This window comes from Pleurodeles waltl, chromosome 1_2, assembly GCF_031143425.1.
Source record: "Pleurodeles waltl isolate 20211129_DDA chromosome 1_2, aPleWal1.hap1.20221129, whole genome shotgun sequence".
Lineage (NCBI taxonomy): Eukaryota > Metazoa > Chordata > Amphibia > Caudata > Salamandridae > Pleurodeles > Pleurodeles waltl.
Window position 1 is genome coordinate 450,719,376 of NC_090437.1, and position 18,648 is coordinate 450,738,023.

Sequence of the window (18,648 nt, forward strand, 5' to 3'; positions counted from 1 at the left end):
ACTGTCAGTTTAAAACTGCAGACACTGTTGTGGCAGGTCTGAGACATGTAGGGACACCAGAGCCATAGGGCGGAAAAATTCCTGCCCATGGGCTGGAGTCACTCTACATACCTGGCTAGTGTACTTCTTTGGGGATACTAGCCTTTCCACAACCATGGTCTGGCTAGCCCCGGTGTCCCTCAGAGCCGTGACTGGGACCCCCTCCACTTTTTACCTGGTGGAAGTGACTACTCCCACCCTCTGGGATCACCAACTCACCCTCCGAGTTCATCTCTCAACTAAGGGAGATTACGGCATGGCCTATGACCTACCCCTGGGGATTATCTCCCTCTAAGGTCACATTGGCCGCCACCCCTGTAGAGGGGCCACCTGTCAATGCTTTCTTAGGACATACAGTGACCTCTCTCTTGTGTCCTAGCTGAGAACACTCAAAACAGCAGGTTTGAAAATGGGGTGCCCTTGGCCCCCGCCCATCACAACCTCCCTCCTTCCTGCCAGAAGGGCCTTGGGGACCTTTTTCTCCCCCCTTATCTTGGGACCTGTCTCTCCCTTAAGCTCCTTCTCCTTCTGTTGGGGATCCAGCTCACCCATGGCTGAGTCTCCCACATACAACTTGTTTGGGACCCTGGTGCTCAGGCAGTGGTCTGCCTCCTTGGCAAGCTTCTTGGGGTCATTAAGCTTGCTGTCAATCAAGTACTGGCACAGCTCTGGAAAACGATGACTAGACAAGTGCTCCCATCCAATGCAATTGTACAGCCCCCGATAATCTGTAACCTTGCTGCCCTTCACCCAACTATCCAGTGCTCTGCAAAAAGAATCAACATTCTCTACCTAGGTTTGTGACCCAAGTTAAACACTCTCCCTAAACTTGACCCTGTAACTCTCTGAGGTGAGACCATACCTCCTGATCAGGGTGTCCTTCATGGCAGGGTACCTCTCCTTTCCTCTACTTTTAAGACCAACAAGGTGTCCCTCCCCTTCATCGAGAAATACTCCCACAGGCTTGCCCCACAATCTCTTTCAGATGTGTAACAGCTTTGGCATAGATTCAGAATGTTAGCACTCTAGTTGCTCATTAGAACACTGTAACAAACCCGCTGATCACCAGTGAATTAACTGGCAGTCTGCTGCTGGTGTTGAAAGTTCATGTTTCAGCCTGCATGTCAGAATGTTTTATGAAATAGAAGAGGAAGATATTTAAGAACTCACTTAAAACACGTCCTACTTTTTCTTTCTACAACACTAAGCGTAATTCCTGTGACTAAATGAACCCCCTCATGTCCTTGCTTATTAAATTCAATGTTTTAAGTTTTACTAGTTTGATTCAATCAAAATGACTTCAGGTGTGCCACACACTTGTCATAAGACTCTGCGATGGGCTGCAGTAGAACACAAGGTAATCAACTGACAGGCTGCTCCTGCTGGAAGTTCATATTTTATTGAGAATGTCAGATTTCATTCTCCCGTGGCTAAGAAAGATGGTGTGAAGTTATAGAAAATATGCTCTCACTTTAGCTTCTGGAGCACCTTTCATAACCTTTACAGGAAAATAGTTCTCTCAACCATGATTCATGAAATCCCAACAGGGTAAAATCATCTTGGAATACACCACAATTCCTAAAATTAATATGGTGCCATCAACAAATGATTTGTATTGTAACACAAATGTGTTATCACCCTTTATACATTTTCCTTTCTGTGACCCTCAAAATCAGCCATTCATTACGATGCATTTCTATGGGGTGCTATCATGTATATTGGTCCCAAGATGGCTGCTAGCACTTCTGGTTGAAGTGCCAATCAGATCTCACTATGAGATCTGTGCTTTGGCTTCACCCAGATATCAAGAAATTTGTATAGGTTTTTGTTTTGTTGATAATTTCATGAAGGTTTGTCAAATGGCGCCAGCGTATATTACCAAGGCCAAGTCAAAAAACATTTCACCTATGGAAACTAGGTCCAAACTATAATTCCGTACCTACAGTTGGTTATTTGTGTGTATGTGAATATATATGTGTGTGTGTGTGTGTGTGTGTGTGTGTATGTATATATATGTACCTAATCTGTATTTACTTTATTTATAAAAGGTAAAAGTTATACATTGAAAGCATATTTTTATTAAAATGTAATGTTTAATTTTGTTTTAACCAATTCTGTGTATGGGATTATCTCTGGACAGCTACATTTTTATCTTTAGAAATATCAAAGTAGGTCAGATAATGAAAATCAGCCTTTCTTATCCGAGAATGCATTAAACTCCATCTTTTCTGAAGTAGCTGGGCTCTTTTCTCACTAATTATGGACACTTCTTTGCAGTGTTTGTTTTTTATTGTGAAACAACTCATGCAGCCAAAGGAGCATCTTACTGCACCTGTAGACCATCCGTTTCACCAATCATGTATTGTACGGATATATTTATTATTTTGCCTATCAATTATTCTGGTTGCCCAATTTTTTTTAACCCTTTTCACAGGTTTATATAGTACTTTAAACTCATGCAGATTTAAAGCTTGGTGGTATCTTGATGTGAATCACTTCATGCCACTTAGAATGTATTTGCAGAAACATGTATTTTTTCTAGCTTGTTTTTCTTGTGTCAACATTTTCCATAAAATATGATCATAGTAGTTTGCTTTGGTTATCAGGTGTGACCATTGTATATTTTAGATTTACTACTGGCTGTTTAACTTCCTACTATGGTAAACCTTACTAAGTGAGTCAAAGTTATCCGCCACAAAGCAGTCTTTTTCGCTACTTTGCGTTAAGATGTGAGTGTTGAAACTGCTAAATATTTGATATTGTTGCAAGGTGGTGCTAGGTTTCCTAAGCTGCCAATAGAAGTAGCTGCATGTGCTAAAGATTCTTAAATTGGTGTTGAAAGTAGGTATGTTGAACCTCACACCTGATTTTGTGTATTCAACCACCTTTTTTATTTTGATTTATTGTGTATCAATTTTGTTGTATCCTCTTTATTAAGAGACTGCTTGAGACTTTAGTCTGTGACTTTATTAGCCGCCACATTGGATTTCTTACCAAAAGTATTCTGCTCTGTGATAATTATTTTACTATTTTGGAGTCTGTTAAATATGTATGGGTGGAATATAACTGGACTGTGCACAGAAGTCGTTCCTTGGAAGCATGCATGTTGTACAGTGGTCACACATTTTGTTATGTACAATATCCTGTTTATCTTCAGAGCTGATGCTTGTTGCTCATGTTAGTCATGTTGAAATACATCAAATTATACTCATTCTTTTACATTTTTCTTCTTTTGTATTTGTTCATAAATAAAGGACATGAGGATTGTGTGAGAGGACTTGCAACTATTAGTGAAACCGAATTCCTCTCCTGCTCCAACGATGCCAGTGTGCGAAGGTGGTTGATCTCTGGCGAGTGTCTTCAAGTCTCCTATGGACATACTAATTATATTTACAGCATTGCAATCTTCCCGTCATCTCAAGGTGCAGCAATTTAATATGGAATATTATTTTCAAGTAATTTTCAACTCCCTATTGTCAGGACTGTACTTCATGAATATTTTAAAACACTTTTAGTACTTTGTGTAAATTAGGAATTTAGCAATTTCCAATTTGTGTAATCTTAGAAAACAAGTGATGTGAATTAGTGTAGGAAGTTGGCTCTGTATGTGCTATTTCAAAGTAAGGAATAGCATGCACAGAGTCCAAGGGTTCCCCTTAGAGGTAAGATAGTGGCAAAAAGAGATAATACTAATGCTCTATTTTGTGGTAGTGTGGTCGAGCAGTAGGCTTATCAAAGGAGTAGTGTTAAGCATTTGTTGTACATACACACAGGCAATAAATGAGGAACACACACTCAGAGACAAATCCAGCCAATAGGTTTTGTTATAGAAAAATATATGTTCGATGGCATCTGTCGCTGTAGATACACATGGTCTGCATAGCTCGCCATCTGGTGTTGGGTCGGAGTGTTACAAGTTGTTTTTCTTCGAAGAAGTGTTTTCGAGTCACTGGACCGAGTGGCTCCTCCTTCTGTGCTCATTGCGCATGGGCGTCGACTCCATCTTCGATTGTTTTCTTTCCGCCATCGGGTTCGGACGTGTTCCTGTCGCTCCGAGTTTCGGAACGGAAAGATAGCTGAAAACGGAAGATTTTCGACGGTATCGTTGCGATCCGGTTCGAGATAAACACATACGACAACGCATTGAACATCGAAGCGCTTCGGTGCCCTTCGGGGTAGATTTCGGCACACCGTCGGGGCCTAGTCGGCCCGACCGCGTGGAGAACAACGCCGATGGAACGGACCCCGTTTCGATTCTGCCCTGAATGCCACAATAAATATCCCTATACGGACCAACACTCGGTCTGTAACCTGTGCCTGTCACCCGAGCACAGCGAAGAATCCTGTGAGGCCTGTCGGGCGTTCCGGTCCCGAAAAACTCTGCGCGACCGTCGAGCGAGAAGACTGCAGATGGCGTCCACGCCAAAGGAGCATCGACAGTTCGAGACAGAAGAGGAACAGGAGGAATCCTTTTCCATCCAGGATTCAGACTCCGACGAACTCGACAATACAAAAACTGTGAGTAAGACGTCGAGATCAGAAATTAAAAAAGGCAAAAAGGCCCAGGGGACGCCACTGCCAACCGGCCATGGCTCAACCCAACTTCACGGTGACCAACAATCGGCACCGAAAAAGGCCCATTCAGTGTCGAGATCGTCCGACTCCGGTCGAGACACCGGCACGCAGCCTCCTCGGGACCGAGAGAGTGCTAAAGAGAAGCATCGACACCGAGAGTTCGGTGTCGACACGGATCGACGCCGAGACAGTGGCGCCGAAGACCATAGAGGCCAAGATTTTTCGGCACAAAAGAAGAGGAAGGTTACCTCGGAGCCGAAAAAACAAACAACAGGGTTTTCGGAGCCGAAAAAAGCAACAGACCCAGTTTCAGGCTCCTATACTGAAGAACTTTCTATGTCTTCACAAATGAAAAGACACAGATTCGAACAGGAACTGCAATCCACTGAAGTGGATCACACGCAAAAGCGTATCTTTATTCAGCAGGGGACAGGGAAGATCAGTACCCTTCCACCTGTCAAAAGAAAGAGAACACTTCAGTTTGTAGCACGAGAGGCTCCTCAGCAACAAACAGCAAAGACGGTAACACCTCCTCCCTCGCCTCCACCTGTAACTCCGGCTTCGCCAACTTACACCCCGTCACATTCGCCAGCTCACACCGCCATGAGCCACGACGATCAAGATCAAGACGCGTGGGACTTGTACGATGCACCAGTGTCTGATAACAGCCCAGACACATACCCAACTAGGCCATCACCACCTGAGGACAGCACAGCCTATTCACAAGTGGTGGCTAGAGCAGCTCAGTTCCATAATGTAAGGAAATGCCTCCTTGGCATGGTTGCCCCCTGACTTTTTGCCTTTGCTGATGCTATGTTTACAATTGAAAGTGTGCTGAGGCCTGCTAACCAGGCCCCAGCACCAGTGTTCTTTCCCTAACCTGTACTTTTGTATCCACAATTGGCAGACCCTGGCATCCAGATAAGTCCCTTGTAACTGGTACTTCTAGTACCAAGGGCCCTGATGCCAAGGAAGGTCTCTAAGGGCTGCAGCATGTCTTATGCCACCCTGGAGACCTCTCACTCAGCACAGACACACTGCTTGCCAGCTTGTGTGTGCTAGTGAGGACAAAACGAGTAAGTCGACATGGCACTCCCCTCAGGGTGCCATGCCAGCCTCTCACTGCCTATGCAAGTATAGGTCAGTCACCCCTCTAGCAGGCCTTACAGCCCTAAGGCAGGGTGCACTATACCATAGGTGATGGTACCAGTGCATGAGCCTGGTACCCCTACAGTGTCTAAACAAAACCTTAGACATTGTAAGTGCAGGGTAGCCATAAGAGTATATGGTCTGGGAGTTTGTCAAACACGAACTCCACAGCACCATAATGGCTACACTGAAAACTGGGAAGTTTGGTATCAAACTTCTCAGCACAATAAATGCACACTGATGCCAGTGTACATTTTATTGCAAAATACACCCCAGAGGGCACCTTAGAGGTGCCCCCTGAAACTTAACCGACTGTCTGTGTAGGCTGACTAGTTCCAGCAGCCTGCCACACTAGAGACATGTTGCTGGCCCCATGGGGAGAGTGCCTTTGTCACTCTGAGGCCAGTAACAAAGCCTGCACTGGGTGGAGATGCTAACACCTCCCCCAGGCAGGAGCTGTAACACCTGGCGGTGAGCCTCAAAGGCTCACCCCTTTGTCACAGCCCAGCAGGGCACTCCAGCTTAGTGGAGTTGCCCGCCCCCTCCGGCCACGGCCCCCACTTTTGGCGGCAAGGCTGGAGGGAACAAAGAAAGCAACAAGGAGGAGTCACTGGCCAGTCAGGACAGCCCCTAAGGTGTCCTGAGCTGAGGTGACTCTAACTTTTAGAAATCCTCCATCTTGCAGATGGAGGATTCCCCCAATAGGATTAGGGATGTGACCCCCTCCCCTTGGGAGGAGGCACAAAGAGGGTGTACTCACCCTCAGGGCTAGTAGCCATTGGCTACTAACCCCCCAGACCTAAACACGCCCTTAAATTTAGTATTTAAGGGCTACCCTGAACCCTAGAAAATTAGATTCCTGCAAACTACAAGAAGGAGGACTGCCTAGCTGAAAACCCCTGCAGAGGAAGACCCGAAGACGACAACTGCCTTGGCTCCAGAAACTCACCGGCCTGTCTCCTGCCTTCCAAGGAACTCTGCTCCAGCGACGCCTTCCAAGGGACCAGCGACCTCTGAATCCTCTGAGGACTGCCCTGCTTCGAAAAAGACAAGAAACTCCCGAGGACAGCGGACCTGCTCCAAAAAGACTGCAACTTTGTTTCAAGAAGCAGCTTTAAAGAACCCTGCAACTCCCCGCAAGAAGCGTGAGACTTGCAACACTGCACCCGGCGACCCCGACTCAGCTGGTGGAGAACCAACACCTCAGGGAGGACCCCCGGACTACTCTCCGACTGTGAGTACCAAAACCTGTCCCCCCTGAGCCCCCACCGCCGCCTGCAGAGGGAATCCCGAGGCTTCCCCTGACCGCGACTCTCTGAAACCTAAGTCCTGACGCCTGGAAAAGACCCTGCACCCGCAGCCCCCAGGACCTGAAGGACCGGACTTTCACTGGAGAAGTGACCCCCAGGAGTCCCTCTCCCTTGCCCAAGTGGAGGTTTCCCCGAGGAAGCCCCCCCTTGCCTGCCTGCAGCGCTGAAGAGATCCGTTGATCTCTCATAGACTAACATTGCAAACCCGACGCTTGTTTCTACACTGCACCCGGCCGCCCCCGCGCTGCTGAGGGTGCAATTTCTGTGTGGGCTTGTGTCCCCCCCCGGTGCCCTACAAAACCCCCCTGGTCTGTCCTCCGAAGACGCGGGTACTTACCTGCAAGCAGACCGGAACCGGGGCACCCCCTTCTCTCCATTCTAGCCTATGCGTTTTGGGCACCACTTTGAACTCTGCACCTGACCGGCCCTGAGCTGCTGGTGTGGTGACTTTGGGGTTGCTCTGAACCCCCAACGGTGGGCTACCTTGGACCAAGAACTGAACCCTGTAAGTGTCTTACTTACCTGGTAAAACTAACAAATACTTACCTCCCCCAGGAACTGTGAAAATTGCACTAAGTGTCCACTTTTGAAATAGCTATTTGTGAATAACTTGAAAAGTATACATGCAATTGAAATGATTCAAAGTTCCTAATGTACTTACCTGCAATACCTTTCAAACAAGATATTACATGTTAAATTTGAACCTGTGGTTCTTAAAATAAACTAAGAAAAGATATTTTTCTATAACAAAACCTATTGGCTGGATTTGTCTCTGAGTGTGTGTACCTCATTTATTGTCTATGTGTATGTACAACAAATGCTTAACACTACTCCTTGGATAAGCCTACTGCTCGACCACACTACCACAAAATAGAGCATTAGTATTATCTCTTTTACCACTATTTTACCTCTAAGGGGAACCCTTGGACTCTGTGCATGCTATTCCTTACTTTGAAATAGCACATACAGAGCCAACTTCCTACACATAATGTGGAACTACACTCTGAACAAGTAGAGGATGACTTTTTATTTAACACCCTCTCCTCCACCCACAGCTCCTACCAAAGCCTGCCTATGCTCCCAGGCATGCTACGCCATGCAAAGGAGATCTTCAAGGAGCCAGTTAAAAGTAGGGCAGTAACGCCTAGAGTGGACAAAAAGTATAAGGCGCCTCCTACGGACCCTGTATTCATCACCTCTCAGCTGCCACCAGATTCTGTGGTGGTAGGGGCTGCCAGAAAACGGGCAAATTCACACACTGCTGGGGATGCACCTCCCCCAGATAAAGAAAGCAGAAAGTTCGATGCAGCCGGGAAGAGGGTCGCTGTCCAGGCAGCAAACCAGTGGCGCATCGCAAACTCACAAGCGCTGCTAGCGCGATACGACAGAGCCCACTGGGATGAGATGCAGCATCTCATTGAACATCTCCCAAAAGATCTACAAAAAAGAGCAAAACAGGTTGTTGAAGAGGGTCAAAACATTTCCAACAATCAAATACGCTCCTCTATGGATGCAGCAGACACAGCCGCAAGAACCATTAATACGTCGGTTACCATCCGTAGGCACGCATGGCTCAGAACGTCTGGATTCAAGCCAGAAATTCAGCAGGCAGTACTTAACATGCCAGTAAACGAAAAACTTCTGTTCGGTCCGGAGGTCGACACAGCCATAGAAAAGCTCAAAAAGGACACTGACACTGCCAAGGCCATGGGCGCACTCTACTCCCCGCAGAGCAGAGGATCTTATACCACCTTCCGCAAAACACCTTTTAGAGGAGGGTTTCGGGGTCAGGCCACACAAGCCAGTACCTCACAGTCCGCACCGTCCACCTACCAGGGACAGTACAGGGGAGGCTTTCGGGGCCAGTATAGAGGAGGGCAATTCCCTAGGAATAGAGGAAGATTTCAAAGCCCCAAAACCACTACCAACAAGCAGTGACTCACACGTCACGCACCCCCCCCACACAACACCAGTGGGGGGAAGGATAGGTCAATATTACGAAGCATGGGAGGAAATAACTACAGACACATGGGTCCTAGCAATTATCCAACATGGTTATTGCATAGAATTCCTGCAATTCCCTCCAGACATACCACCAAAATCACAAAATTTATCAAAACACCATTCACAGCTTCTAGAGATAGAAGTTCAAGCACTACTGCAAAAAAATGCAATAGAATTAGTACCAAGCACACAAATAAACACAGGAGTTTATTCACTGTACTTCTTGATACCAAAAAAGGACAAAACACTGAGACCAATTCTAGACCTCAGAGTAGTAAACATATTCATCAAATCAGACCACTTTCACATGGTCACACTACAAGAAGTGTTACCATTGCTCAAAAAACACAACTACATGACAACCCTAGACCTCAAAGACGCATATTTCCATATACCAATACATCAATCACACAGAAAATATCTAAGGTTTGTATTCAAAGGAATACATTACCAATTCAAAGTATTGCCTTTCGGTTTAACAACCGCTCCAAGGGTATTCACAAAATGCCTAGCAGTAGTCGCTGCACACATCAGAAGGCAGCAAATACATGTATTCCCGTATCTAGACGACTGGCTAATCAAAACCAGTTCGCTCACACAATGCTCAAACCACACAAATCAAGTCATACAAACCCTCTACAAACTAGGGTTCACCGTCAACTTTGCAAAATCCAACATTCAGCCAAGCAAAGTACAGCAATATCTAGGAGCCATAATAGACACGACAAAAGGAGTAGCAACGCCAACTCCACAAAGAATTCACAATTTCAACAGAGTCCTTCAACACATGTCTCCAAATCAAACAATACAAGCAAGAACAATACTACAGCTCCTAGGCATGATGTCCTCATGCATAGCCATTGTCCCAAACGCAAGACTGCATATGAGGCCCTTACAACAGTGCCTAGCCTCACAGTGGTCTCAAGCACAGGGTCACCTTCTAGATCTGGTGTTAATAGACCGCCAAACTTACCTCTCGCTTCTATGGTGGAACAGTATAAATTTAAACAAAGGGCGGCCTTTCCAAGACCCAGTGCCACAGTACGTAATAACAACAGATGCTTCCATGACAGGGTGGGGAGCACATCTAAATCAACACAACATAAGAGGACAATGGAACATACATCAAACAAAACTGCATATAAATCATCTAGAATTATTAGCAGTTTTTCAAGCACTAAAAGCTTTCCAACCAATCATAACCCACAAATACATCCTTGTCAAAACAGACAACATGACAACGATGTATTATCTAAACAAACAAGGAGGAACACATTCAACGCAGTTAAGCTTATTAGCTCAAAACATATGGAAGTGGGCAATCCACCATCAAATTCGCCTCATAGCACAGTTTATTCCAGGGATCCAGAATCAACTGGCAGACAATCTCTCTCGAGATCACCAGCAAGTCCACGAATGGGAAATCCACCCACAAATTCTGAACACCTACTTCACACTCTGGGGAACACCTCAAATAGACTTATTTGCAACAAAAGAGAACGCAAAATGCCAAAACTTTGCGTCCAGATACCCACACAAACAATCCCAAGGCAATGCCCTATGGATGAACTGGTCAGGAATATTTGCTTACGCTTTTCCTCCTCTCCCTCTCCTCCCTTATCTAGTAAACAAATTGAGTCAAAACAAACTCAAACTCATTTTAATAGCACCAACGTGGGCAAGACAACCCTGGTACACAACACTGCTAGATCTTTCTGTAGTACCCCACATCAAACTGCCGAACAAACCAGATCTGTTAACGCAACACAACCAACAGATCAGACACCCAGATCCAGCATCGCTGAATCTAGCAATCTGGCTCCTGAAATCCTAGAATTCGGACACTTACAACTTAGCCAAGAGTGTATGGAGGTCATTAAGCAGGCCAGAAGGCCATCCACTAGACACTGCTACGCAAGTAAGTGGAAAAGATTTGTTTGTTACTGCCATCATAATCAGATACAACCACTAGACGCAACTCCAAAACATATAGTAAATTACTTGCTCCATTTACAAAAAGCAAAGCTAGCCTTCTCTTCTATTAAAATACACCTTGCAGCAATATCTGCATACCTGCAGACTACCTATTCAACTTCCTTGTATAGGATACCAGTCATCAAAGCATTCATAGAAGGTCTTAAAAGAATTATACCACCAAGAACACCACCTGTTCCTTCATGGAACCTAAACGTGGTCCTAACAAGACTCATGGGCCCACCTTTCGAACCCATGCACTCTTGCGGAATACAATTCCTAACCTGGAAAGTTGCCTTTCTCATCGCCATTACATCTCTGAGAAGAGTAAGTGAAATTCAAGCGTTCACAACACAGGAACCTTTTATACAAATACATAAAAATAAGGTCGTCCTACGACCTAATCCAAAATTTTTACCAAAAGTTATTTCACCGTTCCATCTAAATCAAACGGTAGAACTACCAGTTTTTTTCCCACAGCCAGATTCTGTGGCTGAAAGAGCACTACATACATTAGATGTCAAAAGAGCATTAATGTACTACATTGACAGAACAAAGAACATCAGAAAGACTAAACAGCTATTTATTGCATTCCAAAAACCTCATGCAGGTAACCCAATATCAAAACAAGGTATAGCCAGATGGATTGTTAAATGCATCCAAATCTGCTACCTTAAAGCAAAAAGACAACTGCCCATTACTCCCAGGGCACATTCAACAAGGAAAAAAGGTGCTTCAATGGCCTTTTTAGGAAACATCCCAATGCATGAAATATGTAAGGCGGCCACATGGTCTACGCCTCACACATTCACCAAACACTACTGTATAGATGTGCTATCCGCACAACAAGCTGCAGTAGGTCAAGCTGTATTAAGAACTCTATTTCAGACAACTTCTACTCCTACAGGCTAAACCACCGCTTATGGGGAAATAACTGCTTACTAGTCTATGCAGACCATGTGTATCTACAGCGACAGATGCCATCGAACTGAAAATGTCACTTACCCAGTGTACATCTGTTCGTGGCATCAGTCGCTGAGATTCACATGGGCCCACCCACCTCCCCGGAAGCCTGTAGCAGTTCAGAAGTTACCTTCAATTTTGTACATTTGTATATATATTATTTAAACCTTTAATAGGTACATACTTACACATTTCATTGCGCGGGCACTATTACTATAGTACAACTCCTACCTCACCCTCTGCGGGGAAAACAATCGAAGATGGAGTCGACGCCCATGCGCAATGAGCACAGAAGGAGGAGCCACTCGGTCCAGTGACTCGAAAACACTTCTTCGAAGAAAAACAATTTGTAACACTCCGACCCAACACCAGATGGCGAGCTATGCAGACCATGTGAATCTCAGCGACTGATGCCACGAACAGATGTACACTGGGTAAGTGACATTTTCATTTCTTAGTTTATTTTAAGAACCACAGGTTCAAATTTTACATGTAATATCTCATTTGAAAGGTATTGCAGGTAAGTACTTTAGGAACTTTGAATCATTTCATTAGCATGGATACTTTTTACATAAAACACAATAAGCTGTTTTAAAAGTGGACACTTAGTGCAATTTTCACAGTTCCTGGGGGAGGTAAAGTAATGTTAGTTTTAACAGGTAAGTCAGTCACTTACAGGTTTCAGTTTTTGGTCCAAGGTAGCCCACCGTTGGGGGTTCAGAGCAACCCCAAAGTTATCACACCAGCAGCTCAGGGCCGGTCAGGTGCAAAGGTCAAAGAGGTGCCCAAAACACATAGGCTTCAATGGAGAGAAGGGGGTGCCCCAGTTCCAGTCTGCCAGCAGGTAAGTACCCGTGTCTTCGGAGGGCAGACCAGGGGGGTTTTGTAGGGCACCGGGGGGGACACAGGTCAGCACAAAACGTACACCCTCAGCAGCGCGGGGGCGGCCGGGTGCAGTGTGCAAACACGCGTCGGGTTTGTAATGGTTTCCTATGAGAGATCAAGGGATCTCTTCAGCGTTGCAGGCGGGCAAGGGGGGGGCTCTTCGGGGTAGCCACCGCCTAGGCAAGGGAGAGGGCCTCCTGGGGGTCACTCCTGCACAGGAGTTCCGTTTCTTTAGGCGCTGGGGGCTGCGGGTGCAGGGTCTTTTCCAGCCGTCGGGAAATGGAGTTCAGGCAGTCGCGGTCAGGGGGAGCCTCGGGATTCCCTCTGCAGGCGTCGCTGTTGGGGCTCAGGGGGGACAACTTTGGTTACTCACAGTCGTAGAGTCGCCGGAGGGTCCTCCCTGAAGCGTTGTTTCTCCACCAGTCAAGTCGGGGTCGCCGGGTGCAGTGTTGCAAGTCTCGCGCTTCTTGCGGGAAGTTGCAGGGGTCTTTAAATCTGCTCCTTGAAACAAAGTTGCAGTTCTTGTGGAGCAGTGCCGCTGTCCTCGGGAGTTTCTTGTCTTGCTTGAAGCAGGGCAGTCCTCAGATTCAGAGGTCGCTGGTCCCTTGGAAAGCGTAACTGGAGCAGGTTTCTTTGGAAGGCAGGAGACAGGCCGGTAAGTCTGGGGCCAAAGCAGTTGGTGTCTTCTGTTCTTCCTCTGCAGGGGTTTTTCAGCTCAGCAGTCCTCTTCTTCTTGTTAGTTGCAGGAATCTAAATTCTTAGGTTCAGGGGAGCCCTTAAATACTAAATTTAAGGCGTGTTTAGGTCTGGGGGGTTAGTAGCCAATGGCTACTAGCCCTGAGGGTGGGTACACCCTCTTTGTGCCTCCTCCCAAGGGGAGGGGGTCACATTCCTATCCCTATTGGGGGAATCCTCCTTCTACAAGATGGAGGATTTCTAAAAGTCAGAGTCACCTCAGCTCAGGACACCTTAGGGGCTGTCCTGACTGGCCAGTGACGACTCCTTGTTTTTCTCATTATCTCTCCTGGACTTGCCGCCAAAAGTGGGGGCTGGGTCCAGGGGGCGGGCATCTCCACTAGCTGGAGTGCCCTGGGGCATTGTAACACGAAGCTTGAGCCTTTGAAGCTCACTGCTAGGTGTTACAGTTCCTGCAGGGGGGAGGTGTGAAGCACCTCCACCCAGAGCAGGCTTTGTTTCTGTCCTCAGAGAGCACAAAGGCTCTCACCGCATGGGGTCAGAAACTCGTCTCTCAGCAGCAGGCTGGCAGAGACCAGTCAGTCCTGCACTGAACAATTGGGTAAAATACAGGGGGTATCTCTAAGATGCCCTCTGTGTGCATTTTTTAATAAATCCAACACTGGCATCAGTGTGGGTTTATTATTTTGAGAAGTTTGATACTAAACTTCCCAGTATTCAGTGTAGCCATTATGGAGCTGTGGAGTTCGTTTTTGACAGACTCCCAGCCCATATACTCTTATGGCTTATCCTGCACTTACAATGTCTAAGGTTTTGCTTAGACACTGTAGGGGCATAGTGCTCATGCACATATGCCCTCACCTGTGGTATAGTGCACCCTGCCTTAGGGCTGTAAGGCCTGCTAGAGGGGTGACTTACCTATGCCACAGGCAGTGTGAGGTTGGCATGGCACCCTGAGGGGAGTGTCATGTCGACTTAGTCATTTTCTCCCCACCAGCACACACAAGCTGGCAAGCAGTGTGTCTGTGCTGAGTGAGGGGTCCCTAGGGTGGCATAAGACATGCTGCAACCCTTAGAGACCTTCCCTGGCATCAGGGCCCTTGGTACCAGGGGTACCAGTTACAAGGGACTTACCTGGGTGCCAGGGTTGTGCCAATTGTGGAGACAATGGTACATTTTAGGTGAAAGAACACTGGTGCTGGGGCCTGGTTAGCAGGGTCCCAGCACACTTCTCAGTCAAGTCAGCATCAGTATCAGGCAAAAAGTGGGGGGTAACTGCAACAGGGAGCCATTTCTTTACAATTAGTGTTTTGAAAATTGTTTTATAAAGGAAGGCAGTGCTGGAACTCATGAGCAGTTAATGCTGGAAATGTTTTAAAGCTTAATTAATAAGTGTTTTGAGGACGGTAAATATGTGGGATTGTGCAGTACTTTACTCCTACTTAATTTTGACAGCAAGACCCTGATTTGTGTCTTGTTGAGTATTTTCAAACCATGTCTGGCCCAGCAGAGAACAACTGAGCAACACTTCTAATTCTTCATGATTTCTCAACTTCTTATTGCTGTTACCCCTTACCACCATGTAGTGCTGCAATGGAAATAAGGTGTTTTTTGTCCAACTTTGAGTAAGAATATATATGGTATAAGAATGCTGATTTGGGGACAAATACCAAATCCAAATATGCATGTTAAAAGAGTAGTGCCCTTACTTTACACTGCTCATTACAGGATGAAATCCTCCACATGCACATGAGTTTTCATTCATAACATGACCAACAAGTGTAAGAGGGTTTACACTTTCAATTAGTATGTATTAACTATGACAAGTTATGAAACTAGCTACTCTTGGGTTTCTGTGAAGGATGCAAGAGCCCAACTTCAAATTCTGTTCTGTACATACAGGAATTAGTAATTAGTTTGATAAGATTAATTTTTGCCTAATAGCAACGCTCATTACTAATTCAAGGTATTTTTTTTTTTTTTTTTTTTTTTTTTTTTTTTTCTAAAGTACATTTCATGTGTCACATAAGGCAAGTAGTCTACCATTTTCATCCTCTCTTTCCGTTGTAGGAAGCTGGCCTGGTGTGTGGTAGACACCTATGGTGTTGGCACCTTATACCAGATCCAGGCAACCCCTATTAGTGAATGAAGGCAGTGTCTAGGAAGCCAGGGCTCTGTAGAGGTAGCTGTGGCTGAGCAGCCAAGAGTTACCTACGGGAAGTTTAAAGCACTTGCAATACCACAGCAGTCGCACAGCAACATATCACACTTGAAAGGAAACACAGTGATGCAAAAATAAAGGTACTTTATTATAGTAAACTGAAATAAATTACATAAAGTAATAATTAGGAATTATAATAGGAAACAACAAGCATTGGCAAGAAATAGAAGAAAATAGCTAGGGCTCTAGGAGAGGGCCAAACCTTATACTAAAATAGTGAAATGTGAAATTAGGTCCCCCATCCAAGGATGTGGAATGGTTAGTCGGGAGCTGAGTACTTAGATGACCTCTAGCGACCATGACAACAGAGGTAAGTTACCTGTTTTTTTATCCATAGGGGAACAATGGGACTTAGAAAAGGAACTTTGCAAGAACAGTAACCCAGAGGAACCCAAAGGTGGATTCTGGAAGAAGAGGACCTGCAAAAGAAGGGGACAGAGTCCATTCCACAATGAAGTGTCCAGACTGGGCAGGAGCCACTGACCACCCTTCTGTGGGTAAAGATCTCTGTCGACGAAGAAGGATGAAGACGAACTGCGGAGCCCAGGCACTGCAGGGGAGTCCCTGAAGTTGTGCAGAAGATGTCCCATGCTAGGCGTCGCGTTGCAGAGAGGTCAGCAGTCAGGAGGACAACCAACAAGCCTTGACAAATGCAAACCAGGGCAGAAGAAGTATTGCAAAGCTGAAGAGGACCAGCGAGGTCCAGGAGACTCGACCTTTGGAGGGGAGTCTGCGCTGACCCTCAGCAGTCAGGAGAACCAGTAGAAGCAGTCGCAGCCTGCACAGGCAGCCCACTGGCAGCCAGCACAGTAAGTCACAGTGAGGCCTAGTCTGCACACCTGGAGAGGAATCCCACATTGCTGGAGCAGCAGAAGAGAGTCTGTCCTTGCAAGGATGAAGTGCTGGAGGCCAGGGCTATGTGGAGCCTGAAGATCCCTATGAACAGGAGACAACAAGCCTTGGTTGCTGCAAGAGTCGCAGTGCACAGGGGTACGTCCTACAAGGAGAGTTAAGGGCTTACAGTCTCCCAAAATGCACAGAGGCAGAGAGGACCAGAGGGACCACTCTACTCCACCACCATCTGTGTTGCAGGATCCACGCAGTTCCAGAGGAGTGCAGGTCCACACAGCCAGACATTGTTGCCTTTAGGTGCCAGCAGATGCAGGTAAGTGACTCCTTCACTCCAAGGCAGAATCCTTCTTGCTTCTTGGTGCAGCTGAAGTCTTTCCGACCCGAGAGGATGCACAGCCATGGAAATGTTGCAGTTGCTGGAAGGAGCCGGGTAAACAATGTTGTAAGAGGAGGTTGTCTGGAGAGTTGAAGTCTTGTTGGTTCTTGAAGTGTCCAGTTGCTGTTCCAATGGCCAGGAGCAGAAGAGGTTGTTGCCGAGGAGTCTTGGTGGAGTCTGGCATGCCGAATCTGGGGACACACCAGCAAGGGAGTCCTTAAATAGCCTAAAAGGGACCTTGATCGCTTTGCACGGTGACCACCTATCAGAGGTGGTCACTGACGTCACCTGCCTGACCTGGCTACAAAGATGCTCCCAGGTGCCTCTGCACATCTTGTTTTCAAGATGGCAGAATCAAGTGGCCAACTGCAGGAGCTCTGGGCTCCACCCATAGGGTGGTGATGGGCATGGGGGTGGTCACTCTGCTTTCCTTTGTCCAGTTCCGTGCCGCAGCAGGGACCGGGGGTCCCTGGCTGGTGCAAACCTGTTTATTCAAGGAGGGTACAAAATGTGCCTGTCAAAGCAAACTGGTGGCTTGGGGAGGCTGCCCCTCCCCAGCCTTGTAAACCCTATTTCCAAAGGAGCGGGTGTTGCCTTCCTCTCCCACAGGAAATCCTTTGTTCTGCCTTCCCATGCCTGAGCTGGTCAAGCAGCAGGAGGGCAGACCCCCCCCCCCCCCCCCGAGAGGCTGCAGCAGCGCGGGTTGCCTGCAAACTCTGAAAGACTGATAGAAGCAATACTCGGGGGTCCTTTAAGGAGCCCTCAGAGTGCATAGAATCATGCCACCAATACTGGCATTAGTATTGGTGTATGATTCTGACAGGTTTGATACCATTATGTAGCCAGACCGCAGGGTCTAGACCTGTGACCTGTGGTCAGTACACTCATAAAATGGCTTCCCCACACTTACGAAGTCCAGTGCATTGAGACTGGAGTTCGTGTGGCACCTCTGCTCGTGCAGGAGTGCCCTCACACACAGGAACCTGCACCCTGCCTACTGGGCTAGAAGGCCTACCATAAGGATGACTTACAGTGACCTGGTGCAGTTACCAGTAGTTAAAGGGTGCATGCACCTTTTCACGCAGGCTGCAATGGCAGGTCTGTAGGCATAGTTTGCATGGGTTCCTATGGGTGGCATAAAACATGCTGCAGCCCATGGGGGGACCCCTGGTGTACTGGGTATCCAAGTACCATATACTAGGGACTTACAGGGGTACACCAGTATGCCACTTGTGGGGTGTAAAGCAACCAAATTTAGAGGAGAGCGCACAATCACTGGGGTCCTGGTTAGCAGGTTCCTATTGGAGACTGTCTAAACCAACTGATAAACAGATAAAAAGTGGGTGTAACCATGCCAAAAGAGTGACTTTCCTACAGACCAATTAAGAATGGCTTTAATGCACAAATAGTTAGAAGTTAAAGAGTAAACATGTGGAGTCACAGTTAGAAATAGGTTTGAGTGTAACTACTTGATACCCATTTGTCTCACCTTGTCAAATGCTTTCCTTGCATAATGATGGTATGTTTTGGCAACTTGTGAGCAAACATGCATATTGGTCTCCATAGGACCTTCTGTGAGTTGGCCTCCTCTAGGTTTGTCCACT

At 46.6% G+C, this 18,648-nt stretch overlaps 1 protein-coding gene across 2 annotated transcripts in view; it reads left to right on the forward strand.

Annotated features, from left to right (window-relative positions):
• The window catches only part of PLAA (phospholipase A2 activating protein), a 296,517-nt gene that overhangs the window by 35,472 nt on the left and 242,397 nt on the right, over window positions 1-18,648 (forward strand). Inside the window, exon 5 of one of the 2 annotated variants that reach the window (XM_069240757.1) lies at window positions 3,294-3,461. The exons of the other annotated variant lie outside the window; for it this stretch is intronic. Coding sequence (XP_069096858.1) covers window positions 3,294-3,461 — 168 coding nt within the window. The remainder of the gene's footprint in view (window positions 1-3,293; window positions 3,462-18,648) is intronic. 2 annotated transcript variants of the gene reach the window in all.